This window comes from Myzus persicae, unplaced genomic scaffold (assembly GCF_001856785.1).
Source record: "Myzus persicae strain clone G006 unplaced genomic scaffold, MPER_G0061.0, whole genome shotgun sequence".
In the NCBI taxonomy this organism is placed as follows: Eukaryota; Metazoa; Arthropoda; class Insecta; order Hemiptera; family Aphididae; genus Myzus; species Myzus persicae.
In genome coordinates this window covers 148,182-171,641 of record NW_019100515.1, presented here as the reverse complement: position 1 = coordinate 171,641, position 23,460 = coordinate 148,182, and the positions used below count along the sequence as shown (strand labels likewise).

The 23,460-nt window shown below is 29.1% G+C and overlaps 2 protein-coding genes across 3 annotated transcripts in view; one reads left to right on the top strand and one right to left on the bottom strand.

Moving 5' to 3' along the window:
* The window catches only part of LOC111029527 (ataxin-2 homolog), a 36,293-nt gene that overhangs the window by 2,418 nt on the left and 10,415 nt on the right, over nt 1-23,460 (bottom strand). Inside the window, exons 1-6 of one of the 2 annotated variants that reach the window (XM_022308554.1) lie at nt 20,441-20,607; nt 12,213-12,261; nt 6,451-6,548; nt 4,759-5,010; nt 2,482-2,615; nt 1,116-1,471 (exon numbers count right to left, since the gene is read on the bottom strand). In XM_022308554.1, the coding sequence (XP_022164246.1) occupies nt 1,116-1,471; nt 2,482-2,615; nt 4,759-5,010; nt 6,451-6,548; nt 12,213-12,255 (883 nt within the window). In that variant the 5' untranslated portion in view covers nt 12,256-12,261; nt 20,441-20,607. Of the gene's footprint in view, nt 1-1,115; nt 1,472-2,481; nt 2,616-4,758; nt 5,011-6,450; nt 6,549-12,212; nt 12,262-20,440; nt 20,608-23,460 lie in introns of those variants that run through there. The other variant, XM_022308548.1, reaches the window with a different exon arrangement.
* LOC111029540 lies at nt 2,997-3,985 on the top strand. Its single transcript, XM_022308567.1, has 2 exons — nt 2,997-3,607; nt 3,689-3,985. Exons 1-2 carry the CDS (start codon nt 3,485-3,487, stop codon nt 3,908-3,910), a joined length of 345 nt encoding a protein of 114 aa, XP_022164259.1. The 5' UTR covers nt 2,997-3,484; the 3' UTR covers nt 3,911-3,985.

The following is a 23,460-nucleotide window of genomic DNA, read 5'->3' as shown; positions in this document are numbered from 1 at the left end:
GACTTTGTAACGAGAAATATGAAATATATTCAGAGGTCTCGATTGGGGAGGAATGAGCGCCGAGCCCCCTCCCCTCGAAAAGCTAAGCAAAAATCGACGTCGGATACGTATAGGCTATAATAGGTACGTGGCTATAGATTTTTAGTTGTAAAATCCAGGTGGAGTACATTATATTTAGTTACAGTTATAACCCGAAATCAGTCAAAATTAGTCTTAACTAGTCAATATACTGGTTTTCACTACCCCCTTTCGTCAAAACAGATTTTAATAAGTTCAAACTACAATAATTAACGACTTAGAAATTAGTTTTGACTTATTTTTCAAGTGAAACTAGTTGTGTCTGAAATATAATGGTGAAAACTAAAACTATCTAGTAAAAATCGATTTTCAGAATTTTCTCGAATATTAATTTCACTCATAGTTATTATTAAAAATATTGTTAAATATTACTGAAAAACTTTCCAACTAAGAAAAATGAACTGTTAATAACTAACCGAACGATATTCACTCAAAGACTACTTCATAGCTATTGATGTACACATACCTACGGCTAGTGGCTACCACAGATATACCTTTAACCATTGATTTTATAATAATATATACAGAGTATTATAAAATCAATGCTGTAACTATTATATCTTAATCGATTTCATAGCCAATTGGTCGATGTTACCTTAATTTATTTGATAGCTGGCTGGTCCATTGCGTTCGCCCATGATCGTGCACGATTTAGGTTTTTTTTTTTAATACCTATGCCAGGTATAGTATACGTATACATTTTAGTAAAAACTAGTTTTTTAATTAAGACATTTAAACTTGGAGGTAATTCTAGTCTTAACTAGTTTAAATCAGTTTTGACGAAAGGGGGTTGTGAAAACTAGTGTTGACAGATTTCGGGCATTAATTGTAACATATATATTATGTGCAACTGTGTAAGTACAGTACTTATTATATAGCTTTCCTCGACTTGCACGTAAATAACAATGCAAATCAATAACCACAGCCATATTAAGTATTGATATACCAAAATCTGTCGAAATATTGATTACCACTACAAGTCGGTAATGACAATAATTATAATAACAATAACAATAACAATGTAGTATTGCACTTACTGTTGAACCTAGAATGTTTTCTTATGGGTTTTTTGGCCACCGGCATTTGCTCGACGCTATCGTCGTAGTACTCCTGTTGGTCGTCGTAGTCGTCTACGTAATAATATTCGTACACGGGCCTTCGCCTCCGGTAGGAGGGCCTGCGCTTCCGGCCCTGCGCGTAACCCGGTGGCATGGCCCTGCGACCTTCATACGGCATCTGTTGCTGTTGGTATTGCGGGTAGAACGGTTGTTGTTGCTGCTGTTGCTGTTGCTGTTGCTGCTGTTGCTGTTGCTGTTGCTGTGGCGCGGCCGTCGTGGACGTGGTGGTCGTCGGCAGCGTCGTCGTCTCGGCGGCTTTGTACAGCGCATCATTTCTGCGCACAAATTAATTTTCATAGTAAGGTTTTAAAATCGGAATCGTAACGATTATATATTAGAAATGTAAAACGTATGATAAAAGATAGGTACCACACTACTTCCTCCGATAATGAATATTGTCACACTAACTTTGTAGAAGATTTTGGACATTCCCGATAAAATCATTACCTATACTTAATATAACAATACGTAATCGCCGCTTTGGCATTGGAAATTTGGAAATAGAAAACAGAAATACATAACGTGTTGAGTGAACTCCAGTTTCCTCCGAGCTCCTTTAACCGTCATATTACTTTTGTGCAAGGTCCACTGCTCATATAGGCTATGTTTTTAGTAACGAACTTATTACTAATGAAAACTCATTGAAATTGAATAAAAAATAAAATAAAAACCTCTGGCCTGATAGGGGTGGTAAATACGCCACTAACGATTGGGTGCAACACACACTCCATCACATCATTCACTACCATTACATCTGTACGGCCAGCTTTTGATTTTGTCTTTTGAAAGAACGATTTTTTTCAAAAGATATGCGTTTTCTTTATGGTTACATGATCCTAAACACGATTAACAGAAGAAAAAAAACCATCCAGTTCGACGTTGGTTTTTATCGCAAAAAGTATTTCGTAATTGATACAATACTGTTTGGATGCGCGAGGTACGTGCAGTGTTTTACACTGCGAAAACTCTATCCGCATAGCCATAGTATATAATTTGTATGATGATATACCTAATTCACTGTGGCAAAGTGCACGCCTTACATTAACTCGGTGTCTTGATAGGTAACCGCAGCCAGACAATAACCCGAAACTACATAATACCGTCCTACGCATTAGACTTATTATTATTATTATTATGTTGATACACATAATAATATTATGTACGTATATAACATTATAATACGCATAATACAGCTACTGCCAAGCGCCAATATCCGCAACGCGGACGTCACGTCGGTATATGGTAGTTATAAAATATAATATGTACGTCGTGACTTCGTCATTACCTGCTAAAGTACTTGGCCGAGTTTGGGCAGTCCACCTGGGACACGAAATGGCAAATGAACGTCTTTTGATCGAACGCTGTGTAGTTGGCGCACAGGAAGTCGAACCTCGTGCCGAACAGACAGTGATGGTAGAGCTGCAATCGCATACACATAATCAATGTTTAATATTACAAATTACAATTCATATAGTATTATATATTATAGGACTTTGGGCTAAATTAATTTTGTACAGTCGGGTACTAGATATATGTTATGTAATCCGTTGTGTATAGGTACTGGCGTACTCCGTCCAGCGTGTAATGACAACGATTGCATTAACTAAGTTTGACGTCAGAGGCCAGTAGGCCACAGACAAAATAAACATTACATTTTTTCCGGAACTATATAGTGTTTGATATTTAACGTGTACTTCAATGTGTATACGTTTAGATGCGGCGATTGCAACCGAGAAACTCAAAAAGGACCCAACCTCCCCTTCCCATACACATAGACGTAAATAGTGGGGGCTTAGCCCACCCTTCAGCCTCTCGAGCCCACCTAAATGAAATATGAATTGAAAACAATCAAGTAATTGAAATAATACATTTTTGTTTACCTACCTTTACTTATATCACAATAGAACACAATCATATTGTGTGACACAAAAAATAAGTGATAATAAATATCGAATATTGTGATAATGGTATGGAACAAGTTACGGCTACAGGTTGTGGGACAGGTTGTAGTAGGTGTATCTTTTATCAGTGATTTAAGTAAAATTATTTTATAAATAGAATATTGCAGTATTTTCCTTGTTCTGAAGAATATGAGGTTATCCTGATGATTTTTGTAACCAATGTTTTCTTTTTTCATTTGCCCTAATTAAAGTGTATTACCGATCACCATCGCATTTAATTTCGTAATTGATTGAGGAGTATTGATGTGTTTTATTGTTTTTGTAATTACTGTAATAAATTCGTAGTTTACTTTAAGAAACCAATATTCAATTTATTTCACGGTCATTATGTTTAGTATATTTAATAATAAAAAACAATCTGCTAAAGAAAAATGCAATCTCATTGTTGGTAAAATAGGTATTAATCACCCTCAAGAACCAGAAAAAGAGTTGGAATCGAATTCGCAAATGGTAATTTCATTTACAATTGAAAAATATTAAGTGTAGCCTGTAGGTATATTATTAACTTATCTTATTCAAATCTTGTACTAGATGCAAATTAAGTCAGTTTTTCCTCAAGCTACTGATTCAGATCCAGATGATCCTGATATAAATGATACTAATAATCATGCTCAAATAATTGAAAGCTCAATTCAAGACTTAGGACATTTAGAACCAAATTTGGTAAAAGATTTAGGTGACTTGAACACAGGCCCCGCACAACCTATTTTGTCAGTAAGTCTAAATAAAATTCTTGTAATGATTCTTATCTAGGTATACATGTTAAAGTCATTTCTTATTAAATTTTATGTTCTTATTTATAGTTTTGAACTGTTGAAAAGACTTATAACCAATACCTATGTGCAATAAATAAAATTTACTATTTATACTATTTTGTAATAAATGTACTTTGCTTGTGGATATTTAAAGTTGTATTTCTTTATTGAAAATGTTGGTATTCATAATTGTATTATAATATTTTCTTATTTATTAAGGGTAAGGGACAAGGTTATAGTCCTACAACCCCTCTCCTCTGTTAAACATTTTAACTAAGGGCTCGAGCCCACTCAATTTAATGGCTCTAGTTACGTCTATGCCCATACAAGAAACCAAACCACGTTTACTTAGTTCGTAAAAACATAATAATAACATATAAATACCAAATTCTATATAATATTTTAACTGAATTATATCATGATAATATTGCCTATTTTCCTAGGTAAAATAACATAATGAGCTTGGCTTAATATTCATGTATAAATAATCTTTTCGTTTACCATTACCATATTAGGTAGACACGACATTAAACTATTTGTAATTTAATTAGGTACTTAAATATGGTAAGTTACTGTCCGTTCAAAATTGGTAGGTAGGTAGAAATACATTGATAAGATTATAAAAATCAGGTTTGGAAAGGAGTAGAATATTATGTACCTATAATGTTAATATGAAATCCACCCGGTCCCCCTTATTCAGATGATGACTCCTTGCAACCCAATGGAAATATTAAATAATAAATACTTATTGCCCATATGGGTTTAAGCTTAGGCTCAATAGGAATAACCCATTGAAATAGATAGAAATTAATAAAAAATTAAAATTAACACACAAGATCGACTCACCTGACATTTATGAGGCATGCTCGCGTAGAAACCATCATGCAATCCGTCGCATTTGAATTCGATATCTGCGGGCACCGAGTTTAGGAACGGATATTCCGATAAGTTGTAACCGTTCAGCTCCCGGGGCAAATTTGGATCGTGCACGTAGTCGATCTGTGGTATGCCTGTCAACGTGGGTTTTGTGGTCGTGGTTACGTTCAACTCGACTGCTTGTTCCCCATTTTCGTCCACGTCGATTGCTTCATCCGGGTCCTGTTGGTTAAACAAAATGTATGTTTATCATCGATTTATTGTGTAGATTTTCCAAAATTACATAAAACTATAACATTCAAGCTAACTTAAGAGATATTTGCACCTCCCAAAAGAGAGGGTTGATTCCGCCAAAGGCGTTAGCGCAATTGTGTAATATTTTATTTCGATATTTTAACAGGCGTGCAATTCTCTTCCAGCGGTACGCTTATGACATCGCTCATTATGCATGTGGATTTATAATATTAGGTGTAAGTTATGGTTTTTAACTTTTATTCGGCCGAGAGTAGAAACCGTTTCTTTTTTTGAACGATAGTTGTGTAGTGATATAATAATATAGATACATTATGACAGTATGTTATACTGATAATTACGAAATGCCCTTGTAATAATTTAAATTATAGACCTGTCTTTTCTTATAAAAAAAGTTACGACCGAAATTACATAAATATAAATGTACGATCGGGTTTATTTTTAAAAGTCAGTACTCCCATCGCATATAATATAATCAATTACATATTATAAAGAATTTTTTTATTCGGCGCTTATAGACGAGGACACGAGGTAGAATAATGGTAGATGTTCCTAAAAAAATAAGTAGGTAAGATAATTTGCATTTTATATTATTTTATCCAAATAATAAAACAACAATATTTGGATTTCTATTATACACAAACTACCAAATTATTAAACACATTTAAGATTTTCAACTACTGTGTGTCTGAGAGTTTAAATTTAACAGGGGTTGCTAACCAGACATATATTTTCCTCAGAACCGTATTTTAACAAAAAAAATATTAGTAAATAATCAATACATATAGGTTTGGTATTATTATAACAATATTTCATATTTTGTATATTTTATTCGATTCTCTTATACATGGCTTGATATATAAATATGAAAACATGGTATAGTTAATTAATTTAAATCTGACATAGATTGCACGATTGCACAAAGTACGTACCTTAATATTATTATTATTGTACACATTACTATAAGTACATGTATAAGTTATAACAGATTAGTATGAATTATAAAAAAGGAACAATAAAATATGTTATAAGATTATAATATATTGACGTATTGCTAATACTAATATACTATATAATCTCAATAAAGGGGAAAAATATATTATAATGAGTAATGATAAAAATATACTGTTCTCTTTCGGCACCTATTACACTGTGTAGGTATTTAACGTTTTAGTTTAAATTTAGATCAAGCAAAAATAACAAAATGTACAAGGCTGTCTTCGAATACAGAGCACGATTGAATTTCATCTATACATCTGTATAATATTATTATATAGGTGACAGGTGCCTTTATAAATATATGATATAATACATACTGTCAAATGAGGTTTTGATGGTAATATTTTTTATTCTAATAATAGCAATACCAACGAAATAACCTCGACATTTATTGACTGACACTGTACGTACCGAAATTTTTTTGTCCGCTTTCGCTCTCGCTTGAAGTACAACAGCAGAACCTCGTAGCGCATCTAACTCCGCTACAAATACGGACCATGTCAGTAAACCTGTAATTAAAATATGCAAACGTCAATTGATTCACCTTCATTGTATAGGTAACTGTGTTTTACATAAAATGTACATTTATTATATGCGTCATCTGAAGTGACTTTCAGTAATTTCACATACTTAATATATTTTGTTGTATTAAAATAATAATTAGTACATCAAAATAATTTTTAAAATCTATTACATTGTAATAATCGGTAGGTACTTATATGTATAATGTGTTACTGCATTTATTTGCATGCACAGAGTAAAGAAACTTCAGACTTAAATATGTTATAATTAAATAAATATTGTAAATAACATTTGTTTTTCACATATGTACAAAATACAGATAGTAGCCTGTATATTATAGATTAGAGTCTTCGGCATTTTTATTCTCACTTATCATGTTCACTAAGAACGTACGGAAAAAATTATATTAATTACAAATCGTCCATGTAAAGAATGTTACAAGTTCCTGTAGGCGAGAGGATTTGCAGCTCTAAAAACGGACTACGGGTATGAACTTAATCTCTTAAAAACAAAGAATAAGCAAAACAAAATGTTTGATAAATAATTTGATTCGATAATTAATTTTTTTGTAATTGGATGAACCAAATAATCATAATTCAAGCGAATAAATTATACAATAGATCGATACATCGTTTTTAAATGTACTTGATCTAATATCATATAATAGCCTCGGGCATAGTGGTTTGAACAATAAAATAACAAAAAAAATGTTTTTCAACTGAAAATATTATTTCGATTTCACTAAATCATTATTAATATTCATCTAATAGCCAGTTGTAATTTCACCATGTAGTTTATTTGAGACACGACTACACGAGTACAGGTATTATATTATTGTATAATATATAAAATTAACGAAACCAAGTGTGCAGCCAATAAATCGATAAATCGATATCTCCGTTGAGAAGACGAAATTGTGTCATCGGAGCCATTCGATGATTACTAAATAAAAAATATTCATTACGATATGAACACATATTTAATATTATATTACTATATACGTGTCTACTTTTAATCATTTACTATATGGTTACAGAATATTCGCGAAAAAAAAAATTATAAGTCTATGCTCTATACAGGCTCTGAAAAATTGCGTCCGATAACTGCAGATACCAATATAATAATGTAGTATTATAGTATATCATATTATATAGGTACCTTCAAAGTACTATACACTATAATGAAGTACCTATATAGTTCGATTTGTTCCCGATGCATTTTTAATCAGGTATAATTTACGACGTGTAAACTGTTCGCTGTGCATTGTGTAACAGTGGCATACATTTTCGATTGTCAATATTATGAATTAATGCGATAGGTATAGCATTGCAACGAACCAGTTTTAAAAACTCATAAACTCGGTAACGCCCAGAGATATACACTCGCAAGCACACACGAGCACATATGCGCCACAGCCCATGGGACCCATTGCGTTTCCTGGACAAACGTGACAGTGGCATTGCAACATAAGTACCGATAAACACGTAATTAGGCGCCGAAAAACACTATCCGTCTATACGTATTCGACCAAGTGGTGACGTAATTCTTTTATGTACATACCTAGACGTTTAAGACAGACAGCAGTCCCTATAAGAGGACATAAACAAACTGTATAATTGTTACATTCTGTGGTAAAGCTGGTATACGTTTATAAAACGTTTATAATATAATACATTATCTATATTACATAGAATATTATATTATAATATAAATTATAGGACACCGCAGCGTCCCAAGTTTGAGTTATATTCTCTCGCCGAAATCGACCATTACGCAGCAACTATATAGATAATAAATACATAACGATATTGAGATCAACTGTAGTATATTATGTATATTGTGGTGATAAAAAAATGAATAGTGAGCAAAAAACATAAATCCTTGATCTTCGATCAATGTGAATGCACTTGAAACGCGCCTATAATGTGTATAATATAGATACTCCACACAGCGTACGCTGTGCACATACCAATTTATTATTATAATATAATATTATTATTATCTATATAATATTCGTCGAATCACCTACACGGTATTTTTTCTGAATTGCGCGTTAAGACTACCATAAAATCTGGCCAATTTTCGGTCATTAACCTTCATGGCAGATTGTCATAATAAAATAAAATAATGTTATATAAAATATTTATTGTTTTTATTTTACCTCCGACTTTACCCTCCTATCTTGGTTATAAAAACTATTCACCAAAGCCCAAAGGCGTATTTTTATTTGAAGTGGCACATGGGTCATTTAATAATAAGTTATGAATATTATGATAGTGAGTACCCGAATTATTTACCAAAAACTATACGTACACATTTTCTATTGAGGTGGTTAAGAAATTGATGTTATAATTTTATGGCGCATAAAGTTTGAATTGTGTATAACATGTGGAAAACAAACCGTTTACATTTTTAACTCGATAAATTAAACATATATATATGCTGACTGCTGATGAATTTCAGGATTTAAATAAAAAATAAGTAATGAGTTCCATAACATTGTAAACAAATTTGTATTCATCTTTTTTCTATACCTATCAATATTTATTAATATATTATTTAAGAATTATAAGTATCGTTCTTACAAACAAATTAATTTAATGATTAGCTAAAGAACTATTTTTTACAACATTGGAATTAAACTCGAATACTATTTACGTTTTTTTTGTTCCGTTTGCTCCCGCTCGTTAGTTTATTTTTAATTTCAATTTTAAATAAATATTTAATTAATATTTAATATATTATTTTCACTCTGTGTGACTCTTGCCAAATAAAAATCGTAATCGCTTATCAATATCAATATGTAACGTCAATGGAAAGTTACTAATAGATTGACTTTCATAAGGTAGTAATATCGATGAACGCATGTAATCGTGGGTGTTAACTGCTAGTTGCTACAGGTATACCATATATTATACTCGTGTATCGGTATAAATATTATGAATTATGATTACAATAGCTCCAACATTATAAGTGAACCAGCAAATAATTTAATGTGTTAAGACGAAACTAAAATACTCAATGGCTGCATTATTTTCACAATATATATATAAACTTACTTGTGGGTACCTACATAGATTTTAACATGAAAACAATTTGTATTATTTGTAAGATATCCAGTATTTATTACAACAATTAGCATTTGGAACAAAATATCACAATTTTCACTTTTTTTTAATAAATTATGTTATTTTTAAATTATTGATTGTATCATGTTTAGGATAATTGATAAGGATGTTTGATTTTTACCATGATTTTGCATTGATTTTAATGCACGAAACAATAAAAATGGAACACTGAATGCTTCAATAATATTTCATCAATCAATATAAAATATAATAAATAGTTTCCAATATTCATAAATTTTATACCAGAAACAGGATGTAATTTAGTACTGTAAATGTATTCAGTACATATCTTTTAATAACCTTCCGCATTTAAACATATTATGTTTTTAATTTTAATATTTTTTTAAAAGCTACAAATAGTTTAATTATACAGTAATAAATAATAATACGACTTGTGCAATATAGTTACTGGTATCATAAAGCAGTTAAGAGCAACAACTTAATAGTTAATTGTTAATGATTATAAAACTAGATCTGAACAATTTTTGAATAAATTAGAAATGTAACAAAATATTTCATGATGAATAAAATATTTCTCTATCCAATCACTATTATTATTATTGTTATTGTATTGGTGTTAAATATATAAAATGATTACAAGAGTCATGCATGCTTTGTAAAATATTAAATGAACATTTTATTCAAGGACGCTTTTTTTATTATTATTATTTAAGTTATTGATTTTTTTTTATTACTATGTATTTTTTATTTTGTATATAAATATATTTACGAGTAAATATTACGTATACAACTACTATACAGTTTTTTTACCGATGTTTTGCAACATGTCATTTTTGTACTACAATTTTTATACATGTCGAATAATATAGTGAATATAACGTAATATAATTAAATTTCTACTTTTATAGTTCTAAGAAATGTCTACTTTTTCAAAAATAGTATTCCTATATTATTAAACTATGAGTCGTTGCTCCCAAGTCTCAAGTTATTAGAATTTTAATTTCAAATAACAATAATCATATAAAAAAATCGATTGATTGTTAATTTAAAACTGATAAAAAACAAAATAAAAATCCATTGATAGTTAATTTAAAACTGATAAAATACAAAATATAGTTCAATAAATATTAAAAATGAAACCATTGGGTACATTGCAGTACAAAATTCGATCGAATCACTAAGAATTGTTTATACTTGACTAACTAATTAGAATATTTTTTTGCACTTGATTGTAGATTTTTAGTTTAATGTTTTTTGAAAAAAAATTGGATAATGTTTTGTACTTGAATTTGTTTCACTTAATACGCGTATCTAGAGGTGCTTGCAAGTGGGGTCCTAGCTCGGGGGCCTGTTAGACTTGTAGTCTACCAAATGTTCAGTCCATCTAAATTATAAAAATTGTGTAGTCCCCAAAACCACCTATAGGTAATAAAAGGTATATGATTGCGTTTATAGCCTCCCTCCTACAATATTTGATCACCCTACGTCTATATATGCTCCACAGAATAAACCTCGCATTTATACGAGGACAATGGCCTGCGGTGTCTTTTCGGTATTGCGTCAACATGTTCATAATAATATAATATATAACTTATAGTCACGAGCGTATTTGTGATTTATAAACCAGATCATTGATTACAAACATAATACAATATGTAGATTTAATCAATGACCATAATACGATAGAATGATTCGCAAAGTACTTGTTAAATAAATAACTATAGTTTGTTATATAAATTAAATATTTCAATCATAAATATAAAACAAATTTGAAATTATTAAATATCTATAATGAATCAATAATAGTTATGACTTATGATATAACAACATGAAGACAAATTAAACTGCTCCAAATATTGGTCGAGTGTGTAAAATAAGACTTACCAAATATCAGCTTATAATTATACCCTCTTTGTTTCAAGCAGTATAAAATTTAATATTCAAGATATAAAGAAAAATATATAAAACTCGACGTTGCTCAATATTTCATACGATTCCTACTTTTCAGATCGATATAAAAAATAACTTAAAAACAGACAACGCCCTCAAATGACTTTCACAAACATATTAATAATGTTTTCAAGGTTCTTCCTATTAGTAACTGCAGAGGCCTTTAAGAAATATGATACATTTAAAATGCACGGAGACTACAATATTTTGAAACCATTTGGTAAATTGTTACGAAATTTTTATGACTTGAATTCCTAATGATTTTAAATTTCTATACATAACACAATACGTCTTCATAACAAACAAGTCTGATCAAAAGCCATTATAATTTAAAAGACTTGTACATTTTTGATTTAAATAGTTATTTTAATTTTTAAAGAAAGCTATTGATTAACATTTGGCCTATATAATATTATGTACACTTAAATTTTAAATAAAAAGTCATTAAAACAAATAATTATTAAACGTATAAAGTATCCTGCAACAATATATTTTTGTAGGTACATCGTACATAATTATATAATATGCATTATTATCTATGGGTCATATATTATAAATCAGGTACATAATATAATAATGAAAAGTAATAATGATATTTTTTAATTCACTTACATATCGTCAGCTTACAAATGAATATAATTTTGAGCCGTCTCATTTCAGTCTGAAACAAATGAAAAAAATAATTAATAAATCTGATTATTACAAAGAAAATTTAATTTCATAAAGCCATATGAGTAAGTAGGAAATAAAATCATATATTCTAATTAATTCATGTCATATATTTATCAGAACGTAATTAAAATTAATAATACGTCCCAAGTATATTTTATGTTTACAATATCCTCCTTTTGTCATCATTTAGTCAAATTCTGATTTTTTTAAAAACCATATTTTCAAATACCATCTAATGAATATCGTGTGGTACAAGCTATAGCCATACTTATAAGTATGTGAAATAATAATACTTAAAACCTCAGAACTCTCTTTAAAATTAAAATAACTAAAAAAGGATAGAATCATAGAACATTGGTTATATTGGTATCTATAAATTTAATGATAAGTCAATTTGCTATAATATTAAAACCCAAAATAACTAATTTTCCACACAAACTAGCATAAAAAAAAACTTATGTAAGAATATTATCAGTATTTGTACATCGGATTTTTGAAGTATTTAAATTGTTAAGGAAGTTATGAGCATTTTTAAATTGAAATATTTTACATACCTACTCATAACTTGCTTAAAAATCAAAATATCGTAAAATCCATGATGTCTACAAACATAATACAGCTCATAACGTTCTTATGCATTTAAATAAATACATACTATCATAGGTGCATAGAATAATATAAGCGCATAAAAATAGTATAATTCCTTTAACAACTCAATTTATTTTTACTTAAATAATGACTTATAACACCGGTATTATAATTAAATTGCGTATATAATGCAAATCAGAGCTATGTATGCGGATGGAGAGGAGGGGAGGGGAATATTCTAACCAAAATATGTTGAAATTGTATAATAACCTTGCTTGACAAACAATATTGTACATAAACTACCTGTGCGTATTATGAATTTATCGATTTGCCTACCTAAATCTAACGTAAACAATACAAGTCTACCTGCCCAATAGCCTCAACTCATACGAAAAAAATACTGTCGACGTAATTATGACAGTAATAGCCGCTGGCGTGTAAGTTTCCCGGCATTGAAAAACCACGAAAACGTACTGTACCCAGCGGTTGGATACCTAATTGTTTCTCGGCGCAGGACCCAAATAATATTAGGTAGCAATTATAGCCTGCACCTATACGACAGTTGTAATAATATTGAAATTATGTTATAATAATAAATACGAGACACTGTTAAAATAATACACCCTAATATTATAAACTATAATAATGTATTGTAGTGATTAAATAATTACTAATGACGTTAACAATGTCCAAAATCAAAAAAAAAAACAAAAAACAAATCTGTAACAAGCGCCTGTTTTAATCGACGTGGTCGGGAAACCTGTTTTTATTATTATCATAATATAGGTACCTACGTGATTATTATTGCATTTGCAATATCATATACTTGGGTGTGACCATTACAACCTTGACTGGTCTGACCACATATATATATAATATGTATGTATTTATACACTATACGATAGCATATACCTATATAATATATAAAGTATACTATAATATCGGAATCGAACCGCGAGAAGGAGCGACGGTGACGGTGAACGGAGGACGGGGCAGACCGCAAAGAGACAACTGTTAAAAGGGAGAGAGAGAGAAAAGACGATGACGGGGGAGAACAAAAAAAAAAAAAAAACGCTACCAGTTTCCAGCGCGAGCACGGCACCGCCGTAGCCCAAATATTACCACATATTTTTATTTGTACAATACGCAGACCCGTCGCCTGTGTGTGTGTGTGAATGTGTGTATAGTATACATAATATGTATAATAATACACTAACCGTACAGTCGCGACTTTGATCTCGTTTTGTGAAACACGCGCCTATACACGTTCACGAGTGCGCTATGTAGGCATTATAATATTATTTTATTTTATACGCGTATAGGTATTGTATATCGCAGCGCGGCCGCACACCGTTATGGTCCGTTGCGGAAAATTCGAACGGTTTTTCGCGAGTTATTATGAAATTGATGTCTATTGCGATAATTACTCCACGTCTATATAATAATAGACACATAATAATATATTGATATTATTGTGTAGTGTGTGTGTGCGTATGTGTATGTGCGTGTGTGTGTAATACCTTCGCGAACGGCGTATTGCAGTCTTAGGTACAAGCTGCCATATAATATTACAGAATTTGCTTGTGTGTACTGCGAGGCGAATAGTACGAGCGCGTATGCAAAGGCCCCGAAACAAATTTCTAGTCGTAAAAAACGGGTTGGCACCCGCCCGTAGCATGGCCGCACCAGCGTGGTTCAGAGATAATGTTATTAAAATATTATTAAGTTTTTATTAAAACACCGCTTACTCGACGTTACAAACCGCTTACATTATATGTTTAATATATTGTGTGTGAGTAAATATATACAGCCGTCTGCATGTTATATGGGCGAGTGTACCTATATTATTATATACACGACCGTACGATATGTATGCGCATAATAGATAATATTGTAATTTATAATAATCTTATATAACAAAATATATTATAAATATTTATAATATCGTTGATGGTTCGTGGAAAAATCGGTATGATACAATCCTCGTTAGTCGTTTTGCTGAAAACCTTCGGATCAAATATTCAAATATGTAGGTACACGTAAACGTTTATTATTATATTTTTTAATAAACGTATCATTAAAAAGTAGTTTATTTATTTTCCAAGAATAAGTTCACTAAGAGAACGCATTTATTTGTAGCTATCGAAAAGTTCAACAAAGGACGTCATCGAATAAAAATAAATAAAAATAAATGACGTGAGACAAAAATAGGTACTATATGTACATTTTAAACATTATACGTCATTATTACACAATACTAATTACAAATAAATAGATAATATATAATTAAATATTCACACAGTATAGAAGTCTCTTTACATAAAAAGTGTTTGAAATGTATTGATTAAAAATCTTTATGTTATTACAGAGGGCGCAGGTATTTGTCTTACAAGTCCATATCAAAATAAATGTATACATCAAGTGTTCGTAAGTCACGTTAAGCTTTGTTAGTTTAAAAATTAGATTGAATCGACCTATTCTAAAACTTGATAGTAAGAATATTATCTGCTGTGTTTGTATGTGGGTTTTTTTACTTTAATTTTTAAGTTTCACGTAAGTATATAATATAGTGGAAATTAAAAAAGATCATAATTCACTTAAAAATTAAATTTGAAAAAACCACACTTAAACACAGATAATGTTCTTACCTCAAGTTTCATTATAGGTCGATTCACTCTAATTTTTTTAATTTAAGAAGCTAAACATGATCTCCTGAGAGTAAATTTGGTATGTTACCCACTTTTAAGACGGATACAACAAATGTCTCTGTAGTGTCTTCTTAATTGTTTATCTATTAGCTGGTAATTATTATTAGTCGTATATATTATTAAAGGACTGTAGACACAAGGGGGAGAGGGTTCAAACCCCCTTAAAAGTTTTAACATGGAAAGTATTTAAATGTATTTATTAACTGTTATATGATACCCCCCCCTTCTTATAAATTCCTGTCTACTGCACTGTTTAGTTAAACATTATAAATTATAACAGATGAATGAATGTCGAATGATGATTGTTTCATTTTAATCAGATCTCTTTCGAGTACAATTATTCACAATATAGAATAAAAAATGTCATTTATACTTTTTCTACAAATAGATCATAACTCAAAATGTCTTCTATTGTATAATATTAGATATTAGTTATAATATATTGATCGTTTTACTATCAATAGAAGTACAATTATATCACTGTTTTGTTTTTAAATTACATCCTCATTAGTTTTTGATTATATTTTTCATAAATTAGACATATACTAATTATTAGGCATTCGTTAAATTGAAGCTAATAATATTTTAAGTAATGATGTTGTCATCAAAGAATTTGCTAACAATTAAGATACCTAGTTTTCAACAATAACATGTGTTTGACATATTTTATTTTATAGATGTCACATTCTCACTTAAGTAGCTACTGTTAACAGTTCATATTAGCATTAACAATTTAACAGCACATAATTAATGTACTTTTTCCTCGCAAAATAAATGTGATTGTGTACTTAAATACGTTTAAATACGTAGTTAATATATACTTAATACTTATATTTACAGATAACAATAATTTTAGTATAATGTTTTAAATGTTTTAAGTGTAGTACCTAATACATATACAATTAATTCGAAACAAATTGTTTCAAATACATTTATTAAGCATAAAAAACAATATACGGTTATCCTATACAATGTAGATAAGTTCATGATATCATGTCAAATTAAAATAACTTCATCTTCACTATAACTAATTCATTTTTGTAAAATATATATGAATTATTGATTATACAATAAATTATGATTTTATATTTAAGTACTTTCTTATTTCTGTACCTGCAGAATCATTGAACTGTCCATAAAAATATTCAATATTTATTAAACAGAGTTTATGAATAAAGTTGAGATAAATAAACACGTATACAATGTGATTTAATAATATTTGTACATAGTTGATAGTTGTTACTTTATGTCTACTGGCTACTAGATTCACCTATAACTCAGGCCTATGATTTGATTGCCTTTAAAAACATTATTATGCTTATAGTTTTATAGTTTATACAAATCAAACATTCAAACGTACACCCGTCACCGTATAAATCGTGTTACGTTGCACCCCTAATGAGATGAAAAAATAGTACGTTGATCAATGAGTTAGAGGAGTTTAAATGATTTATGATCACTTATGAATGATCAAATGATGCTTTCACACATGGACATTTTACGTATAGAAATAACCAGTCTACTTTTGATTATTATGAGTCGTAGAAGAGTAGTAGAAGAGTTGTAAGTATGTTGGTACCTAATAAAATACAGTTTTTTTTACTAAAAAAAAAAAATAATATTGTTATTTTCAGGCTCTCTGATTTATTCACCTACCTATAAGACATAGTTATTGATGGGTCATTGTCAATCTTAAATTATTTATAATTATATTCAGTAAGGACATATTATATGGATATAAATAATTTATTTATGACATTATTTATTTAATAAACTCATTAACCATTTAGAAAAGAAAGTGAGAGCACTTTCAGTATTTAGAAGTTATACAAACACTAAACAGCATTCTTCGCATCCTAAACATATTAATTACCATGTGTGCAATGCATAACATAATATGGGTTATTTATGTAAAATTATCATAAAACGATGATTCGTCATAATTAACCACGTGATGTGTTTTTTTTTCATAATAGTATTATGTTTTATCAGACAACAAATTCCAAAAGATCAAAGAAATTAGTACAACATTATTAGAGTATAAGACTATATCAAACTTGATGGTTTCCAAGCAAGTACAATAAGTAATAAATATATAATATAATGTATAGAATATACAAAATATATATATCAATAAATGGACATACATTTTTTTTATCAATGTTATAATAATGTACCTACGTTAATAATTTTCACTTTTTGCCTTTCTGTCAGTTTCAACTATAGTTTCGTTATAATCATATTTTACTCTTTAATTTAAAACAAAAGACTTTCACATTTGGGTAATGGTATTTTAACTCATTTAAGTAACAAAATGTCATTTATTTTAAATGTTAATTCTATATTCTTAGACATCATTACTATTTAGTGTTTACAATAATTATTAATTTGTAATATAGGTATACCGTGGTTTAACATTAACTGAACCATTTCTTATTCCTGCACTTCCAATATTCGATTTATTTAAATTGTAGGCTCAAAATAGTAAATATTATTCGTAATATTATAATAGTAATTAGTAAAGTTTTTTATAATACAGTTAAATGATAAAAAAAATGATAACTTAAGTGTTTATCATCCCAATTATTAATGTATGAGAGACATTTGTAATAAAAAATTTAAATCAAAACTTCATCAGGTTATGTTTAGGTGCCAGGTGGTACCTAAATACGATTGTAAATTATTTATTAAATATAGACTTACCTATTATACATAGACACATAATAAAAGCGATAATTGACCTTCGTAAAAACTATTATTTGATTAGAGGGTGGAGAGAGAGTTGTTTATCTAATAAAAAAAATATATAATGTTAAAGACAATATAGTTAATACATTTTTACCATAAAAGCAAATTTATAAAAATGTCTGGGTAAAAGGTTAAGTTAATTTCAGAAAAAATTAATATATTATTGTAATAAGTTGTAATAGATACTATGCACCTATACCTGTAGTCTTATTGAATAAATAAGTCTATATAGTATTAGACTATAGCTACAGCTATGAAGGTAGTTAAAGAAAAATAAATCATCCTAACATTAATTCCGACATTCTCTAATCTTTGCATTAATTAATATACATATTATTTAACACAAGTATTGTATACACCTGTTATGCGTACATAAATATTGGGTACGATACTAAACTTAATCGATTTCTATAATAATCTGGTTTTTTGAGAAATTACATTCCATTATTCATAATATTATCGGTATGATTCGAAACTGTACATATAATAATTTATATTCACAACAACATTAAGTTGGAATAATAAAAATTTCTATTTTACGATTTGAGCCTGTAACTGAATCAATAAAAATACAACTTTAGAAAAACGTTTTTCTTGGTTTATATAGTTGATGAGAAGTACAGTTAAACTAAACCATCACAGGTTTTTTTATATAACAGCATGAGAAATTTTAGCACACGAGTAAAATATATAGTTGTTGATGACCACAAACTTCACGAATCGATGAAGATTCTACAGAAATATGGTTACACTTTCACACACACGCTGGTATATAATGCATAAATAACACTCACTATCAAACATAAGTGTATAACACCTGTTATACTTAACACATTGAATCATGATATATATATATATACGATAAATTATAATAGTATAGTAATATATCATTCCATTCTATAGAGATACCTAACTAAAATGTGGTTTATAAACTTTTAAGTTTAAAATATAATATTTTGATAACACTCATCCAATTTGACTTATGCAGTTATCCTAGTTAGAATAAATTATTATTTATTATTATACACTTGTAGACTTTAAGTTAAGTTATACGATATCATCAACAGGACAACATTTTCCACCAATAAATAACAACTACTTATATTAATCACATTCATAACTTTTTGTTACATTCGTTAAAATCTCCAACAATAATGGAATTTTGTTATTTTTATTAAATTTACTGAATAGTAAATGTATGTAATGTATATTCTATACATTTTACAATACATCGAATATTGATAGAATAAGTTTATTATAATTTTATTAAAAACACAAATTTAATAACCTATAGAACATCCATATAAACCAAATATTCAACATTTAAAAAATTAAAACACTTGAGTTTTCTTATGAAACTATCTCTTTGAAATCGGATTTTTAACATTATTCATTTTTATATTGTACGGATATACATTGTAATTAAGTGCTTATACTTATTATGCACTAACTTCTCTGTCTATAAAAACGCTCATACATGAATACAATAACACTTATGTTACGATATAGAGTCTTAAAAGTGCCTAATTAAATATGTATTCGAATGAATAATTCTTGTGTTACTACAGAATATTGATTTTCCACAACCATCAACCGATTTTGTTTTAAATACTTTCAAAAACATGTACATATATGAACTCTGCAACAATGGAATGTAATGCAAAGATATTGTAGGTATCGTAATACGTTATATGTAAACCTATAGTCAACACTCAATAAAAAAATAATCATTTTTTAATCACAACATAATAATTAATATAAAAAAAATTTTAAAAAGTACATAAATTATATATACCAAGGATACACGGTTTTACGCAAAGAATAAAGTTGACGGTTTTGGGTGCAACGCCGATAACGACAATATAGTTGTGAAACGATCCGTATTCCCCATTAAAACGACGATAATAATATGACACAGCACTATACAGCAGCAGACGAGTCGACAAATCGTATTGTCCGCACTCGAAATTTATTATCTATATATATATATGTATATTGGATAAGAAGTGCGGTGGCATTGAGAAAGTACCTAATATTGTTATTATTATATTTTTTTCAAACGAAAGTGGTATATAATATTATATATTTATATACAATATACCGGCATATACCTATAATACGTACGTTGCCGCGAGATGATTACATCAGGAACGCTGAACAATAGTGTTACGCGTCAGCTATCACGCGTGCCATTCTGGTCTTGATCGGAATGATTCCATATAGTTCGCGCTCGACGTGTGTGAGTATGTGTATATACTGTATAGCCGAGTGTGTGTACGGTATGCTTGGTGTAGTGGTGTACGTCTGTGTGTGGGTATTTATGTATTATAAGGACCAGAGGACGAAACTTTCACTGTGAGCTGATTTTTTTCTCTCCTTCCCTCCCCCTTGTCAATATCATATTATTTCTCTCTTATTTCCCTCTCTATAAGTCTATTTCTCTCCCTCTCTATCTCTAATTTTGTACACATTATAAAGATGACCACGTAGGTACCTAAATTACAATAATATACTCTAGAAATATTACGTGCACGTCATCGCATGTTCTACATCTAGAAGATTATGAGCATCGCGGGCCTATCTGTCCATCCACCTATAACGATGGTAGTCCCAACCACAATTTCTTTTAAGAGGAATCGTGCGCGTAACATGCGTAACACGTTATTAAACATTTGTTTACATAAAACGAATCGTCGCTTTGGATTTTAAAACGTGATCGGCTTAATAATAAATTATTATTCCGATAAAATGTGCAACACATGTGCATGCTGTGTTTAATAATATAATAATATTTACTACAATACTATACTGCTAATGAGGTTGTTAGATTTAGATAGTAAATGGTATTGACTTATCGTGTAATCCAATACAAATATCCCAATCAATACATTTAAAAGTTTACGATACTAAAGTTCTGAAAATAACAGTAAATTAGGCATATACTACAGTTTAAAATGTCAAAAATTAAAACACTGCTGATGATAAAAATATGTATACATGACTATCTGTGTACCAATTAAAATAGTAAATATCACAGTTATGTCTTAGGTGTATGTAATTGTATGAACTGTTGGTTACTTGATTATACTAATTAATGACACAATTATTAACATAACATTAAAACGGTGAGTTTATGTTATATACAGTTACAACACATGTCTTAAATCTTTATTGTTGTTTGTAAAACGTGTTTTTATTTTAAAGACGACGCGTTAAATAATATTGAAATTTGAAAGTGAAACAACTCTATGTACTCGACCAGATAGGTATTATTTTACATTTCCTCTTTGGTGTATATAATACAAGCCAAGGTTACGAAGAATTAGCTAACACCGGTAGGACTACATCAAAACGTGCGAATAACATAATATGCATTGTTGCCTGTTGGATCTTGAATGCATTCTATTCTGAGTAGTTTTCTCAATGTTCATAGTTAGTAGTTATAAATATGTGTTACAATAAAAATGAAACGCAAAATAAACAATAATAATAAAGTCTTTGCAATGCAGTAATACAATATAGACAATTTTTTAAAAATGTATATTGATTTTTAAGGTTACGAAATAATACAAGTATTTTTTATGATAATGAATAGAGTTTAAGAGTGTAAGAATGTATTTTTCCTAGTTCTTAAACCATAATATAATAAAATACAGGATATATTATTTATTATACACATTTTTTTCTTCTATAATGCAATTATTAAAAATCTGATTTTTAGAACTTTTTTATAAGTCTAACCTACTTAAAGACCACATTTTTAAATTCTTGAGATTTCTATACTACCCAAGAAAAATCCTGGGGGGATACAAACTTCTGTTTTCAAATGAGAACTCTTCTTTTCTATAGTAAATTATTTAGTGTTCATTTTTCAAAAATTCAAAAATTTTAATTTGTCAGAATCAAAATTTGTAAGAGTAGTTGGTGTATTAAGGATTATATAGGTACATAATTATGGGTTTGTATAAGATATGGTAAGGGGAGACTATACTGATTTGAAAATTTTAGTGATTAATATGTATCTATCAGCATTAATAATTTGTAAAAATTGCCTAAGTACAATAAAATAAAAACTAGATCTACTGTTACATATATTTTAAGTTTTTGTTTGTAAAAACATTTACCCTTAGCAAAAACATTTTAATAACTGTGAAACTATCAGTTTGAATTTTGAGTTAGGTAAGTACATCAACATTTTCAAATAAATTATCCACTAGAGGGTTTACAGTAAAAATAGGGAGTTAGGTTCTCATTCAAAAAACAGGGGTTTGTATTTCTACAGAAAACTTCTTAAGTAATACAAAAAAAATTTAAGAGTTTAAAATATTGTTTGTATACGTGTATTTAAAAATTCCAAAAATTATAATTTGAATTATTATTAATAGATAAAATGGGGGTGTGCATTCTCTGTGAACTAATCTGTATATTTTTCCAAGTTCTGTGAATAATTTTTGATAAATCTATAAAACTATACTTTTTATTAAAATGATTTATAATTTAACTTGTATTTGACCAACATCAGTTAGTGGCCGAAAAATTTCAAAACCGCAAAAAAATGTATGATTTAATATATAACCCATATTATAATAATATAGGTATCGAAGAGAATAGTTGAATGACGAATAGGTAGTGTATGTGACATAACTACAATAACTACATAAGAATTAGTAATTTTTCAAGGATAGTTATCATTGTTATTAATTAACATATACGATGGGTTGCTTATAGACAAATAGTTTTAGTAAAACTTAATAATATTTAAAAAATACAATGTGATGTTTAGGTATTCATAAAAATATTGTCATTAATTAAAATTGTTTTTATTTTGAAAGCTACACCACATTAATAGAGAAGAACCCTGTCGATAAAGTACATTAATAGCACTTCTACTATGTATAATTATGTATTGTAGCCGTATAGGTACTACTAAGTACTAAACAAGATCTAGAGAAAATGATCCAAGCGAGTCACGCGCATTTGAAGGCGGCTGGAGTTATCCGTTCTACCTATTGTGCTTCCGACTGTAGACGGATCTGGTGAGTGATGATATATTTTTTCTCTCCTTTCTTCATATCTACAGTGATCGCTTAAGGTTATATAACTGATTTGATGGCCAATATTATAACTGCCACTTCCATCAATAC

What these genes read in the sequence shown, in the direction of transcription:
- LOC111029540 (XM_022308567.1), top strand. Translation starts at nt 3,485, where the DNA reads ATGTTTAGTATATTTAATAATAAAAAACAATCTGCTAAAGAAAAATGC. An exon ending in TGGAATCGAATTCGCAAATG is followed by an intron (nt 3,608 to 3,688) that starts GTAATTTCATTT and finishes ATCTTGTACTAG; the next exon opens with ATGCAAATTAAGTCAGTTTT.